Raw genomic sequence first — 16114 nt, 5'->3', positions numbered from 1 at the left:
AAGTTTTCTAGTAGGCTTTGTTGTGGTAATGAGTACTGGAAGACAAGCAAAGTTTATAAAAAATGTTCACAGTATTTTGTAAGCTTTCATCATTATTTTTCAGGTGCTGAATGTCGTCTCGAAACCCTTTCCCTCCAAGAGGTTGCAAGAGGTCCTAGGAGGTGGGAGACCTGACAGCTGACAGTAGCCTCAGGTGAGTTCCTAAGTAACTGACTGCCCCTCAGATGCTGTCTCTCTGGAGCTTCACAAGGGGTTTAAAGGAGATTTAGTTTTTGTCTCAGAGTGACAGGAATGCATGTGCCAGAAGCCAATATTTCTGGAAAGGAGAATTCGTCTATGTCCACTGTCTGAGTAAACTGACAAACAAAAATAAAGCAGAAAATCACATGGGTAAGGCTCTAAACAAAAACATACATGATTACAGCAGACTTTAATTATTGTCAGATCTTTCATAGAGATGTTGAAGTTTGTAAATTCCCTCACCTTCATAGATGGACACATTCTCCTGCCCCATGTATGCATGTGTGCACAACACATTCAAGGTAACTGGATGCACAGAAAGGAGAGCAGCCTTGGCTACTAGCTAATTTTAAAAGAGCACAACCTTTTAAGCTGGGGCATGCTTTTGAAAGCTTAAAGCATGCTCACCACTCTACACAAGCATTACAGACTGTTCTTTGAATAGTGAAATGCACAGAGCCAACGTACCACCAAAGTAGGGCCTGAGGTATTTGTTGTATCCCATCGTGAGGTTCTTAAATCCAGGGAGGGATGTTGCGTCACTGCCACCCAAACTGGACACATGTCCAAGTGAGCATTTCCTGAGGACACAAATAATGTACTGCTAAGTATGTGGCCAGGCATGCTGGGCACATCAGGTGTGCAGCTGCATCCCCAGCCTGTGTTCAAAGAAGCAAATTACTTAAAATATTTATTTAAAAAAGTACATCATTGAAATAATGAACATTTACTGACACTGCTTACCTTGGCTGAATAATTAATACCTTAGAGGGGTGGGAATACAGCAAATAGCCTGAACAAATAATCTCTGGTTTCCAGACAGTGGCTTAAGGACATTCTTAAAAGGCAAATCAAGCAAGGGCAATATATCACAAAGCTTAATAGTAACCTGCAATCTCCCCTTCTCATTCCTCCTCATAAAATGTATACAAGGAACCTTTTTCCTCCTACATACAATATAACCCAGGACAAATCTTACTGCCCAACAGCTCCTCCTTCTTAATCATCATTCCCATAAGCAAGCTTTCATCCTTATTTGTTAGCATTGGGCAGCATCCCAACAGCTGCCAGAGTGAAGCCTCTAAGAATGCCAAGAAGTGGAGAGGTAAAACAGTGAGCTCTTCACAGACAGCAAGGCAGCACCGTGAGCAGGACTACCACTCCAAATTACCACTACATATCAAAATTAACATTTTCTGTACTGAAGATACAGCAGATACGTGGCACTGTGAGGTTCCCAGAGCTGTGCCATCCTGTAAATAGAAAGCTACAGAGTTTGGAGGCCATAAAAAAGGTGCCATGGTGCAGTGTGCTTGTGGAGGCAGGTGTTCACTTGATGAAAATGTGAGTGAGCCATTATGAGTTTGATACTGCTCTGTGAAGGGCTGAAGGAGGTGCTGCCTCTCTCCAGAGACTCAGGACTGCTGGCCTGTCCTTTAAAGCTGGGTTAATAGTCCTTGGACGCTTGCTGAAGATTTTAGATCAAAAAGAAGCTTACAGCAGAACTGAGTAGTTATTGTGCAGCATTAGCTATATTAGAGCCTTTAGAACTTGACTGCAGTCAGGGATGGCAGTAACAGCTGGAAGAAATGGGGTGGAAGAGGACACTGAGCAAAACCACCACAATTTCCTGCTCTTGAACAGAGAAAAAGAGCTTGCATTATCAATGTACATTATATTTTGGGAACCTGTGCAGGTTGCTCCCTCTGCCTGACCCCTTAATGCACCCAACTTCCTATGAGTGAGCTGTAAAACTGGAAGCATTGTTTCCTTTTGATCCACATTACTTATGTTAATTGTAATTCATATGACCTGTAAAGCAAAACAAACGCTCTACTTGCCTTTGTGTTTGAAGGAAAAGACACAGACTGAAGAAGCAGAAATATCTGCAGAACATCTCCGGAGATTATTTCAGTATTTGCTCTGCTCTTCTGTGAAAGAAAAGGAGATTTTTGTGATTTAAGGAAAACTATTTGCTTAGGAACATGATTTAGTGGAGGGCTGTTAGAGTTAGGGTAGTATGGTTGGGTTGCGGTTGGACTTGATGATCTTTAAGGTCTTTTCCAATCTGAGCAATTCTATGATTCTATTTTAGGTGAAGGGGCTGGAAAAGAAGTGCTGCACAGAGTCAGAATCCCACACAGCAAAATGTTTAACATCCTCAACACACAGTGACACCTGCTTTTTCCATCTAGCTCAAACCATGCTATGTTTGCACTTCCCTCATAAAAGATACTCCGTTCCAAAAGTCCTTTTGCAAGCTCACCAGACTTTGGTTACCACTGTTGCACTCCATTAGCTTGTACCCGAAGCAGCCCATGCTATTAGTAGTAGCATTGGTGAGTCACTCAGCATGCAGCACTGGATGAAATCATTCTACTTCAAATGGGTTTCGTTGACCTTTCTGGGAGTGGAACCAACTCCTGGATTCTGGCCTGGAACTCCCACAGGCTCATGATTGTGCCACAATGGGCAACTCTGTCCATGCTCTGCTCTGCATCCCTGCTCTCTGCCTGAAAGGCTGCATCAACTGCACACCTTTATTGGGGGTATGGATAACTGCCACACAACTGTGTGCTCTCACAGCAAGCTGCTGCTGCAACAGGGTAATGAAGGCACAGCTGCCAAGGGGGAACTGCCACTGGACCATCACTAGTTTGAGCTGGAAATACAACACTGCTTGACCACTAGACTGTTCAAAGTGTACCTCAATGTATCAGTTTTCCTACAGGTAGTGGCAAAGCAACATCATTCTTACATGTAAGTTTTCCTCTCCGTCAGACTGTCACAAATTGGGAATGGCTGTACGAATCATCAGTCCCTGAGCCCTGACTTGCACAACTGTGAATGAGCACTTCAACTTCAAACGTGGCTACTCCATAGTAACCCACGGGTTGGGAATTTTCCTGCTTGGGTTAGAGTCTTTCTGCAGCAGCTCAAAACAGCCCAGAGGACACTGTGCCTTCTCAGCTAACTGTACAGCTCTGGTGCAGTGGAACAGTCGTGCACCAGGCAGCAGGGACATCTTTGTCTATACACAGCCAGTGACAATACCTGAACGTTCAAAGCACCACGAATGCAGGGCCATACAACAAGAGTCCCACTGGAGAAAGGCAGGATATATTTCAAAGTAAAATATGCTCTCATATCTGCCTAACATCTGAATTCCTAATAAGTCTTTGCGCTTTTTGTCCTAACATGGTGTTTGGATGTTTCCAGATGTTCCCAACAGCTCCTCAGGACCATGTAATCATAGAGGGCTAGAGAGATTAATCATCTACCTGTTCACACAGCATTAGACCACAATTTTGATGAGAAAAGAAGGATCAGTGCAGTAAAGTAAGAAAGGGTGATTTAACAAACCAGCATGTGATTAAGTATAAAAACTGATAAATTTCAGCTGAGGAACCCTTCATGGACAACCCTCATGGGCATCCATTTTGCAAAGGAGTTGCAATTCCTAGCATTTTGGTGCATCCGTTTCTGAATTTCATTCTGTCTGTCTATCCCAGTTACTGAGACCTTGTTTTGAAAAAAAAACAAGTCAAATTCTATTTGTTTTGATGACTAATGCACAGAGGCCTCTTATGTAGTAAAAAGCATTCCTGTAAAGCCTTGTTTATGGCTCTTGTTAACTGAAATGCACACTGCAACGTGTGTTACTTCTATCTAGCAAAGACAGCAGATTGAAACAAACCAAACCAACCTGGATAAATCTCTAACTGCTGCTTCCACAAACCCGAATGAACTCCACAGTCCTGTTTTCCTCCTTCCAAACACAGCTGTGAAGACAAGTATATCAAGAGTTGGGAAGCAGTGATCTGTAAGTACCCAAGAGAGCTAGAAACTCAATGTGCCAGAGCACTCACAAGGCCAGAAAAGGGTGACATCTGTGCCTAAAACTGAATATCACAAACGCAGTTTTCAGCTATGTACTGAAATATAGAGAGAGAAGTGCCAAAACTGTGAGACTGTGCTTTTTGTGGAAGCCTAAGAATTATACTGTATCAGGAAGCAGAACTACAATTCTGCTTTTATAGTTCAGAAGCTTTCATCAGAGATTACTAACTTCATTACTACAGTATGCTGGGAAGGAACAGTTTTAAGATTGTGCATTTATGCTTCTCTATTTAGTAAGGGATTACAATGGACTTTTAACAGAAAAAGAAACTTAGACACTGTTAAATCTTGACATTTTGTATGTAATAGCACAGCGCAGGCAATACCAGTAGTTGTGAAAGCTTTGCTTCCAACACCAGTGTTACCTAAAATCATTTATTGCATATGTTTATTGCATATGCTCAGAAATAAAGAAAGCCTTGAGAACTTAACAGCTCACCCAGCTCCATGCTCTTCCTACTGACAGGGAATTATTCAAAGATGCAAGTATTACAGCAAAACACGCAAGCAGACTCCTCAGGAGTTGAGCCTGCATCTGCTTCCATAGAAGTTCATGAAATAATGCTTATTTACACCAGCCAAGACCATATGTATAAGCCTCCACTATTACTCAGTTCTATGTTCCTTAATTCTACTGCATTCCTTTAATCTGGAAGGCTGTTAAGAGTGAAAACCCAAAAGGAGAAATATGATAGTAGAGAGGTGTACACTGACACCTGGTGGAGCCCGGATAGCTTTGCACTGCCGTCAGCATCACCCACAGCGATCCACTCCTCATCAAGCAGATACACAGCAAGGGAAACAGAAAGCTCTACAGGCCCACACTACCTCCCACTTCACAGGTGAAAGCCCCATCTGTGCCTCACTGCACAGAGCAGAAGATCAGCACATTCTCTGATATTCTCAGGGCAAATGACATCCCAAAGCCAGGCAGAAGGAGCTGTTGCAAGAATCTGAAAAACCAGCTACAAGAGCAGACCCACAGGAGGAGTCAGTGATCTGCAGGCAGTAATAGTGGCTGAGGGAATTGGGATGGAAAGCATCATGACACCCTCACTGGGAGTTTCCAGCTTCGTGACGCTGCTCCATCCCATGCCGAGCTTTCTTTGGCCACTCCTGTGATTGCAGTTGCTAAGTACAATTATAAATCCATGAAAGAAGAAGAGCACTGTGGATTTTGGGATCAAATTTAACAGGCTCTGTAGAAGCCAAGATATTACATCCAGGTCAGCAAGTTTATTTAGAAGAGGTTTGAGTGACTGAAGCCTAACAATCTGCCTTTAAAAAAAAATAGCACTTCTTCCCCTGCCCACTGTGAATTATGGACAGCTGTCTGATCTTGAATAATTAGTTTGGGGATGTGGGTGGGAAGGGAATTTTGTATGGAAGGGTTCATAGCACAACCTGCTCTTGGCACAGCTGCAGCCAACAAGCTGTATATTTTGATGATTATGACAGCTGTTCAAATTTTAATTTACTGGCCAGACAAGTCATGAAAGTTTTATTTTCAGTTCATTCAAAATGATTTGCCTGTCAAGTACCTCAAATTTAGAGTTAACTTGAAATTATTTCTTTTTTCCTTTTTTTTTTTTTTTTTTTTTTTAATGTTGCCCAGAGAAGTGGTGGATGCCCTGGCCTTGGAGACACTCAAGGTCAGGCTGGATGGGGCTCTGAGCACCTGATGTAGTGTACGTGTCCCTATTCATTGCAGGGAGTTGGACGAGATGACCTGTAAGGTTACCTCCCAGCTCAAATGGTTCTGTCATTCTATGTTAAATATCTTTTTTGTCAGGCCAGGAGAAAACATGGAACTACTACAAGGAAGAGAAAAATTAAACAAGACAATGTGCCACATATTTCTGCAAGCCACTCCTACTGGAAACCTCACAGATTTGATGCTAAAAATCAACGTATACAGAATTAACCTTATTTTTACAGAACTAAGTAGTTAGTGAGGTCCTGTTGTGTGTCAACAGATACATAAGTTCAGCCCTCAGCTGGTCAGGACCAAAGGCAACATCAGATGTGGATGCAGGGAAAGGGGATGAGACATGGAGCAGCACCACACAAGCTGGTAATACCAAAATGAATTGTCTGAATTTTTAACTTTGATTATTTTATTTTTTTTTTGCTTTAATATTTTTTAACTAAAGGCAGTGAGAAGACTTCCAAGTCTGCTAACAAAGCACACTGCCATGAAGTCTTTCCTATTTTAGCCTTCTGTCCAAATCTCAAATTCATTTCAGTTTTTTTTTCTAAACAAAACACTTAATTTCTTCCCCTTTGATTTCCCTGTTTGAAGAACTCAAATTTCAGCCTGCTTGTCCGATAACAGGACAAATGAAGGAGAACACCAGCAGCCCAATTTCTGCCTGGAACAGCAGGAGGCACATGCTGAAGCTGTTAGCCTCAGCTCAGCAAGGCACGTGCCAGGCAGATGCCAGCTTCCATAACCTGCTTTTTGCTGTTCACTTGCCTTCAGTGGTTATCAGCAATCACGGACAGGTAAACAGGTGACTTCATCATAGCCACAGAAATTTCAAGAACTTCCGTGAACTTTTGCTATTGGTAAAAAGTGGATTCTTTCCATCCACACCACTGTCATGACATCACATGAAAAATGACCTCTCAGTTCCAGGAACAGCAGCACCACCGAGGGCCTCGCTGAGGCTGCTGCACACACCCTGCTTGCTTGAGGCAGCCCTTGCTGTGTTTCAGTGTGAGGCAGAGCTCGGTGCTGTGTGGGACCAGCCCCTGTGTATGCACAGGATCACACAGTGGGGATGGGGCAGGAGCTGCACCAGAAGGCAGCTGTCCCAAGGGCCTGGCTGCACTAACACAACATAGTATATAGACTCTGCTTTGTGAGCTAGCACTTGGAGTGCCACAGACTTTTATACACACTGATCTCACAGATAGTACTGTTAGTTTAGGGCAGTATGAGAGCAGGGAAGCTCTCTTGTTACTTACATGACACCATATGCTGCAGGTCTGGTTCTTGTCTTATTCATTCCAATGAAAGACAGAGGTAACTGCAAGATACAAGAAATGTTAATATAAAATTGGGTTCAGCCCTTATTTAAGAGTGTTAAAGCCATGCCCAGGTAATGCATTTATGTTTTAAAGATGCTCTGATCCTTCAAGCTGCTGCGGGAATGACAGCCATTGCTCACATCTCCCACCCAGCACACAGGTCTGCCTGCAGCTTGCAGGGTAGAGTCCTTCAAATACATGCAGAAAGCCTTAAGTTATATAAAAATGAAGTATACTGAGTTTTACTTACGTGGAATAAATTCTTCCTCTGGAACGTCAAGCTTGGTTTCTGTTTGGTCAATTAATTTACTCTAAACAAATGCCATGTCTATAAGATTTCTAAGTAATTTGTTTTATACAGAAATTTAACTTGCTCCAGGCACATTTTCCTCCTGCACTGGGTATCTTAACTCCAGCTGCAATGTAAACTTGCCTGCAATTTTCTGTCTCCTATGGCTGCAGATCCGTGAGCTCACAGCTGCCCGTGCTCCATCATGTTGGGGAATTATTGCTGAGCACTGGTTTCATTCATTCAAGAAACCTGCCCCTCACTGCAGGCACTGATCCAGGGCCGGGTGCAAGAAGCTCATCTTCCCTCCTAACAGGCACAGAGATCACCAGCCAAGCAACGTTGCTTTCTATGATTTTGCTCTCAACTTGCCAACCCAGTAATTGTAACCCTATATATACGGTCCCTCCCACCTCAGCAGTTCTGCTCACTTAGTCTCCTCCATTGTGTGTGTGCAGGTATTTTATGTGAGACTTAATTATTCTTGCTCCTATCAGCCAAGACAAGCATGCATGACATTAACTCCCTCGTGGGACACAAAATGGTGCACGCTTCCAGACCATCTACGTACAGAAATGGATAAAGGCTATAGGATCTTCTTACATTAAAAGCAAATAAAGCAGAGGTGGTTTACTGAGAGGCTTCACTGAGTACTCAGCTCAGTTCTGAGTATGCCAGATGAGGAAATGGGGGTAAAAAAAAAAGATAATTACTATGGAAAGATTCTCATGTGAGCAGAATTTGAAAATAATGAGATTATGTCATTTCAACAGAAAAGGAATTAGAGGAGCATAAAAATAAAATCAACAAATACAGAGAGAAAAAATAAATCAGATCCTTTGTTTCTGACTATTCTTACAGTGTATAATATATAAAACTAAAAGAGGAGAGATTTAGACTGGATATAAAGGAAGAAGCATGGGGTGCCCAGAGGTGAAGTGGATGCCCCATCCTTGGAGCACTCAAGGTGAGGCTGGATGGGGCTCTGAGCACCTGATTAGTGCTGGCATCCCCGTTCAGTGCAGGGAGTTGGAAGAGATGACCTCTAAAGGTCCCTGCCAACATAAATGATTCTATGATTCCTTATCTGACCCAGGCTCAGCCAATTTACCAGAGGGCTACAGCCACAAAGCCCACACAGCCAGCACCTGCACTTCCCCTTTCCAAGGGATTCAAAAACACCGAACAGGCAAACTTAAAATAAGAAACGTGCAGATGTGCTGTTTTAATCCTGGGTTTGCTTTCCTCTGTCATCACTGACAGCCAGGTCAAGGGGAAAGTTTCCCTGACAGAGGTTTGTTGGCTGGGCTCCACCGCAGTGCTGCGTGCAGTGCAGGCTGCCCATAGGGCAATGAGGCAACAAATGTGAGGCAGTCGAGCAGTCGCTACGTGCCTTGGCCCAGCCCTCCAGGAGGGAAAGCAGGAGGGACTCACTGACCTCTCAGAGGACAAAAGAAGCAAGAGAAAGGATCGCTTTGTTATGCCTGAATCCTTACTATGCTTCTGCCTCCCAGGAGCCGGTCTGTGTGCTGAGATGGGCAGAACCTCGTTGGGTGGAAGGATGCAGTGTGGGCAACGGAGGGAGCCAAGACAGAGCTACCAGAGCCTGTGAGTCAGGGACGACACACTGATGGATAAAAACTACCAGATGGAGCCCAAGGAGCACAGCTCCACCGTTCATCTTAAGGATACAGCAGTCTGAATTTCAGTTGGGCAGTGAAATACTCCTGGGCCTGCAGAGCTCCCTGTGTGAAGCACCTGGGCCATGGTTTGAATCGGTCACAGTGCCACGTCCAGCAGCTGTATGCTGTACTCAGCCCTGTGTGGGGTACAGCATAACTGCAGGCCATCCCTGGGATGGCGCTCATCAGTAACTGCTGGCTGCTCCCAGAGGCATGGATCAATTGGCAGATATTATAATCCCTTAAAATATTAATGCCCTATCAGGGAGACAATTTCACTGGGCCTGGAGACTCTTCCGTTATTAGAAATTATGCCCCGGCCTTAAATAAATTAACTCAATAAATGTCTTAGCATGAATACAAATTCCTGCTTAGGGCCTGCAAATAAAATGATTTAGAGCTGTTCTCCGAGGAAAGATGAGGTGCTTAAACTTGCAAAAGAAGAAGAGCCACCACATTCATTGGTCTTTTGTTCTAAATTGACTTCTCCTAAACTGACGGCATTCCTTTCAGAAGGGAGGGTGAAGGTTTGGGAAAATTAAGTGGTGACATTTTCTTACGCTGTGCTTCATGGCTTCGGTGCTGAAGTGCACAGATGTGCTCTCAGCTCCAATGGCAGCCCTGGCACTCAGGATCCATCCGTGTCCCCAGGGCTGGAGGGAAGCTCACCACCCACCCTTGGGCAGTGTGTGCCCACAGCTGGGAGGACCCTGCCTGGTGCAGTAGCTCTGTGCAAGCCTCAGCCTGCAGCCCCCAACAGCCACAGTTCATGGGGTGCCCACTAACAACCTCTGCAGTTAATGAAGCCTCAGCAGGTGGTTGCAGTTTCAACAAGTGATGAGGCATATCCAGGCCCATTCATCATCCCAGGCCTCCCGTCAAAGCGTTTGCCCTCTTCATATTGATGAATTGAATGTGGCAACGTGAAAGCCACGCTGTCACATTTCATTAGAGCTATACTTTGCACCCAGTAGTTCAAGACTACTTCTACAGCTCTGCACTTTTACCAGTTTGAGTGTGAGATCACCAGCAGCAGAGGAGCACCTTGGCTGGCCCTGAGACACGCTCACACCACCTGCATTTCTGGCTGTGGACTTTCATAGAAGCTTCATTCACAAACACACTGCCATTCCTCTCCATAAATGTACTCTATAAACACATCCCTTCAGAAGCTGATTTTCTCAAGTGAGCACTGCCTGCTTTGCTCTATTGGCACTGCAGCCCTGGGCAGCTCATCCACGATGCCAGGAGATGCACACTGGGTTGTCTGCCTCCTGCCTGCTGCTGGATGTCACTGCCCACCTGTGACACGCAGAGAGCCTGCAGCAGGAAGGCAGAGCTGCACTGCACTACAGCAGGAGACCATCACAGCAATGCTTCCCAAAAGGCAATGTCTGAGCTCAGGATCCAGTGTACACACCACATCCTAAGACAAGGCAGTGAATGGATGCAACCCGCAGGTAACAATCACCAGGTTTATCTCCTCTGCAATATTTCTGTCTGTGCACTGGTATCAGTTTGATGAGACTTTGGTTTTTAATAACCAAAGCATTGTTGTTTCCTGGTTAAGAGCTCATGTGGCAGTTCCTTGGTCCTGGCTTAACAAGAGTGAAGCACCTTTTGTAGATGGATGCATTATTTCCATTTCTTACTTTTCAATTCATACATACTAAAAATACAAGAAAAGCTCAGTCCCCTGCTGCAAGACACACAATAAAGATGCAAGTCTAGATGAAAAAATAGCCACATTCCACTTGACTGAATCAAAAGATTTGTGAAAGAGACCACAGGTTCAACTTCCTCTTGTTTCAGATAAAGACAAATTCCATCAGAAGCCAACCTCAGAGCCACTTCACATACAGGAAACTCTATAAGAGGATCAAAGAGATCACCTTGGCAGCAGCCTTCTCCTGAGTGTTTCCTCTTCACTGCATTGACTTTACATCTGTACCTGTTGCAGTCCCACCCGATGCAGCGCTGTGGTGCTGTGCTGGTGGTAGAACCACTCCCCAGCAGCAGAACGTGCTGCAGCTTCTACCTGCAGCATCTGAAATTGCTTCTTAGCACACTCGATGCTTTGGATAAATGCAACCCATGCTTAGTGAAGTGAGAAACTGAGAAAAAGGGAAGCGTGTGGGCAGGGAGAGGCATGCAGACTATTCCCTCCCTCACCAAGTGCCCCTCACCCAGCACTGGATGCCCACTGCTGTACCTGTGCTACCACGGAGCCCTCAAGCACCCACCAGCATCCATAGACACCACCAAGTCCCACAAGTTGCTCCCAGATCAGAAGCCTCTGTGAGCCTTTCCCTGAGAAGCTGCAGCTGCCTCCAGTGTGGGATGTGCCATGTGGCAGCCCACGTGGGATACCACCAAGGAACAGCGCTGGGTAAAACAGCACAGTCCTGTATTACATTTAGGACCTGTTATCTTAAGAGCTATCTGTGCAGTAATGTGTCTCAAAGCAATATGGCAAAAAACATGCTCAGAGCACCGACCTCCCAGCTCCATGCTGGGCCCCTCAGGAGCACAGTGGCTGGGTGAGCAGTCCCCCACCTCCCCTCCCTCCCTCCCTCCATCCCAACATGTGTGGTTCTGGCTCTGTCTCCATATGGGCTGGGCTCTGCAGCTGCTGGGGATCCTCCTGGAGCCGGCCTGTGCTCTGGGAGATGATTCCTTAATAGGCTGATCCGTGCTAGTGGAGAACTGAGGAAGGGAGGAATACATTATCAGCTCTGATCTGGCGTTATGACATGTTTTCTGCTTTGGTTCTGCCTCCCAAAAGCAGAATTAATTGCTTGGCTAGAACATGCCAATAAATCAGTTGGCTTTATTTATTATTTATATAAATCCATTACCACTATTTTCTGCAGCTTTGTGCCAGGCTCCTGGCAGTGACACCCACACCCACTATGACAAGAAGTGATGGTCAAACTCTTGCCCAACCACCTGGAGGTACTGGCAGGGATGGGCAGCACAGCCATGGCACTGCCCTGCTGTCAGACAGCAGCATGCTGGTGGCATTGCTGCCCCATTCCAACATTTAAGACAACTGCCAAGTCAGAGCCATTGCATAACTTATATCTCTAACTTTTCTAAAATAGGTGCTTGAAAAGATGGAGAGAAGGCAGGAAACTGATAGCGTGAAAAAACAAATGTCACTTTACACCATGGGCATATTTACAACAAACTCTGACTTGACAACAGTGTCTACAGCAACAACAAAAAATAAAACACTGAATGGTAAGCAGTCCACTCTGCCTGGGTGAAAGGATAAAGCAAGCACGAACTTGCAGCCAGCCTCCCCCGCTGCACAGAACGGTTGGACTTTGCCTCTGTCCCAGTCTGCAGTGCAGGTTGCTGATGACTGATGGCCAAGGCCTGTCACCAGGGATGCATAATTGCCAGCAGTGATGCTCCCATCCTTCCCTTCCCCACCAGTCCAATGCCAGCAGAGCAGGACGGACCAGCGCCACCAGCGCAGAGCTCTCATCCCTCTGTCACCCCTGGAGTGTTCTCTGATCTAGGAAAGATGCTTTCATGCACCAGGCCTCTACCACAGCTCAAAAACCAAAGGTCAGGGAGATGTAATCAATATGGCTGTGTATGCTGCCATTTAAACTGCTCTCAGTTAACTGGAAACGAGAAAGCTTCTAACTCCCCCTCTCCCCCCCTAGTGCCCTGACACATTGGGGCACAGACATCCCTCCTGGAATGCCACGAGATTAGAGGAACCTGAGCTGCTCAGTGATGCCAGGGGTCCATCATACCCACTCTGCCCTGAAAAATGCCTTCATTGCTCCCTGCCATAGTTACCCACATGAAAAAGGGAAATAACTGCTCTTCACACCATCTGCCAGGGACCTTAAAGACAGAGATGCACAGAAACACATCTTTGTGCAGATCTTCTCTGCGTCTCACTCACTAACAACAAACTCTCCATTACCAACACTGCTTTTACCAGGTCTAACACACCAATGCTGCAAACATTTGAACTGAACAAACATTTCACATAGAAACAACAGTTCTGGACAGGTACCAGACATGTTTTTTTTCCCCCAACCCAAAGCCCCACTTAACTACTTCCATCATGACATTGCCTGTTACAACCTGAGAATGTTATTTCGTCTGCGTGCGCATCAGCACCCAATGATCATGTGTAGATTCTTGCCCATTTGCTTAACTTCATCTTAAAGATAATACAATTTAATCTGGCCCATAACAAGTGCCTCCAGTACCAAAATATGGGCAGATGCTTTAGCTGGCACCAGCAGTAGGATCTGGAGGGAAGCATTGCTTATTGTTTCTTGGATAGGTTGAAATAGGCTGAGACAGCAGATCAGATCAAGATGTGCTTTACTAGACAGGCTGTAGCAAGTGCTGCTTTCTGGTTTGCACATCCACAAGATGTTCTTTATTGGTGGCAGATGTGGTTTGGAATGCTTTTGAACAGCATAAAGGACCAAAGCCTTGTTCTCTTCCACGGTGGGAGTTTTAAGATGAAACCAGAATGCCAAAATACTTGGATGAACGCATTAAATGAACACACAGATGATTTGTGCTTCCTCTCTCCAAACATGGCTGCACTCAGCAGCAGGACTCCCCCTGCAGCAGGAACACAGCACCTCAGAGCCAAGGTGAGATCTTTTTGTACTTAATTTCATCCCTGTTAAAGAGAACTGATATGCACAAATCTGGTGCTTTGCTGCTGGTTATAATACTCTCTGTATTATTATTTTCACCATTCAAAAACAATAATTCTTCCTCTAGGTTACTTTTGAGCAGAGGAATTCTGGATAATGGAAGATGTTAGATCCCCATAATCCATGTGCAATACGAAGGCAGCAATGTGTGCTACCAGCAGACAAGTAGAAGAGCTAATACACAGAATCATGGAATGGCCTGGGCTGAAAAAGACAGCCCAGACACAAAAGACAATGATCATCTAGTTTCAACCCCCTGCTACGTGCAGGGTCACCAACCAGTAGACCAGGCTGCCCAGAGCCACATCCAGCCTGGCCTCGAATGCCTGCAGGGATGGGGCATCCACAACTTCCATGGGCAACCTGTTCCAGTGCCTCACCACCCTCTGTTTCTTACACATCTTACCTGAGGCTCTTGCTCTGTTACAGCTCGAATCCCAGCCCTGCCAGTGCTCAGCCACCACATCCTCTTCAGCACAAAGCCATGTGAGCACACACTTAGCTGCATCAGGCCCAGGAATGGAAGTGCTTAGTGTCTCCTTGGAAAGAACATCTCTGAAAGGCTTAATCATACAGCGTCTGAATAATCTCCAAGACCAACTTCCAAGGAGCAAGTATTTTTTGCTTTGGGGAGAAACAAAGCAAGGTGGCTTAGCTCTATATTTCACTTTCAAAGCAGTTGTGTTAGGTTTGCCAGGAGATAGGCAGCTTTCATTGCTTAGAATTGGCAGGGCTTCACTGTCTCAAAAATGCCTCAGCAATAGACAGTACAGAACAGAAACTTATCTGTGTTTAGAAATAGACCCAACTGTTGTTAGAAGGTATCAAGCAATGCTTTTTGGTCTTTATCAGTGTAACGTAGTGGGGACACTATAAAAGGATAACTGTTGTTACACAACAAATGAGGAAACACTGCTTTACCCAACTTACTGCAGCCCAGCGTGAAACATTAACTTTGCTCTGAATTACGGCAGGATGTAAAGCAGCCTGAACAAAAATGCGGGTTTGAAAATGTTTTGAAGGGATTTAAAAAACAAATAATAATAACTGCAATCTCTCCTTCGGGTTTTAAATCTCATGAAATTCAAAGCCTTACCAGCATTTGCACAGTTCAGTACAGCTATGGATGGGGTCCCCAGCCAGCTCTGTGTGTCCTGGGGAGAGGTGTGAGGCACTGGAACAGGTTGCCCAAGGAGGCTGTGGATGCCCCATCCCTGCAGGCATTCAAGGCCAGGCTGCATGTGGCTCTGGGCAGCCTGGGCTGCTGGTTGGCAGGGGGTTGAAGCTAGACGGTCACTGTGGTCCTTTTCAACCCAGGCCATTCTATGATTCTATGATACATAAGGATGGTTAAGCATGGTTGCAGTACTGGAGCACCTCCGGGCACTGGCACAAATAACACTGCCAGTTCCTACGGCCAGAAATCTGAGCTGCTTCTAAACCGATGGCGAACACCAACCACCTGTATGGCACTCGTCACCAGCACAGAGAAAGCAGCCAGTGTGTCCCGAAAGGCCCTCTGTCCTATTTACTGCTGCAGCCACACTTGCTGAGGACCACACACACCCAAAGCAGTTACAGTGCAACTGGAAAAGTACTGAGCAGTGTCCCCGTGGGACCGGCGGCACCCCAAGCCCCAGTGCACTCCCAAGGAACTTGTTTATGACAGGGCCATACATCTGCCTGCAGAACGCACGCACTGCACCACGAGGGAGACGGCAAGAGAAGGAAGAGAGCCAACGCTCTCGTTAACCTAACTATTAACGATTGCCTTCAATTGCCACATTAAGGTATTTTAAATGAATTTATCACTAATTCACATCAGATGCCAACCTGCTGGGACAGCAGTGAAGCAGAGTGCCACAGTATGCGACATGCTTCAGACAGAATACATCAGCAGCACTGTAACAGACAGCAGAAGTGATCATTTGTAATGCTGAAACCTGTGCACAGAGCTTCTTCCCACGTTAAGATGTTTCTATATTTCAGGTGAATAAACACGCTTGGAAAATATCAAGTTCACCCTGTACAAAGCCAACGAGATGAAGTTTTATATCCAAAAATTTGCTCTGAACAGAAGCATCTCTCTTAGAGACACACAGATTTGTGTCCCTTTTTCTGAGCATCAGTTGCTAACAGCAGGGCCCTGCCCTGGAGCAGCAGTCAGCACCTGGTGCCTCCTCAGCAAACACCTCCCCCACACTGCGGTGCAGTGCTGGATCTGCAGAGCTTCTCAGAAGTTGCGTGCCTGATTTGGTGAGGCCATG

General features: G+C 45.5%; 1 protein-coding gene and 1 long non-coding RNA gene across 8 annotated transcripts in view; one reads left to right on the top strand and one right to left on the bottom strand.

Moving 5' to 3' along the window:
• LOC128081578 (uncharacterized) overlaps positions 1–7147 on the top strand; it is a 42342-nt gene extending 35195 nt beyond the window's left edge. For 5 of the 6 annotated variants that reach the window (XR_008207255.1, XR_008207257.1, XR_008207260.1 and 2 more), the window contains one exon: positions 104–7147. This is a non-coding gene — a long non-coding RNA (uncharacterized LOC128081578). The remainder of the gene's footprint in view (positions 1–103) is intronic. The other variant, XR_008207256.1, reaches the window with a different exon arrangement.
• GABRP (gamma-aminobutyric acid type A receptor subunit pi) overlaps positions 1–16114 on the bottom strand; it is a 28121-nt gene that overhangs the window by 9583 nt on the left and 2424 nt on the right. The window contains exons 2-5 of one of the 2 annotated variants that reach the window (XM_052684924.1): positions 7111–7172; positions 3947–4022; positions 2082–2171; positions 709–821 (exon numbers count right to left, since the gene is read on the bottom strand). In XM_052684924.1, the coding sequence (XP_052540884.1) occupies positions 709–821; positions 2082–2137 (169 nt within the window). In that variant the 5' untranslated portion in view covers positions 2138–2171; positions 3947–4022; positions 7111–7172. Of the gene's footprint in view, positions 1–708; positions 822–2081; positions 2172–3946; positions 4023–7110; positions 7181–16114 lie in introns of those variants that run through there. The other variant, XM_052684925.1, reaches the window with a different exon arrangement.

This window comes from Tympanuchus pallidicinctus, unplaced genomic scaffold (assembly GCF_026119805.1).
Source record: "Tympanuchus pallidicinctus isolate F22 unplaced genomic scaffold, pur_lepc_1.0 scaffold21, whole genome shotgun sequence".
Classification (NCBI taxonomy): Eukaryota; Metazoa; Chordata; class Aves; order Galliformes; family Phasianidae; genus Tympanuchus; species Tympanuchus pallidicinctus.
This window is presented reverse-complemented; position numbering and strand designations above follow the sequence as displayed.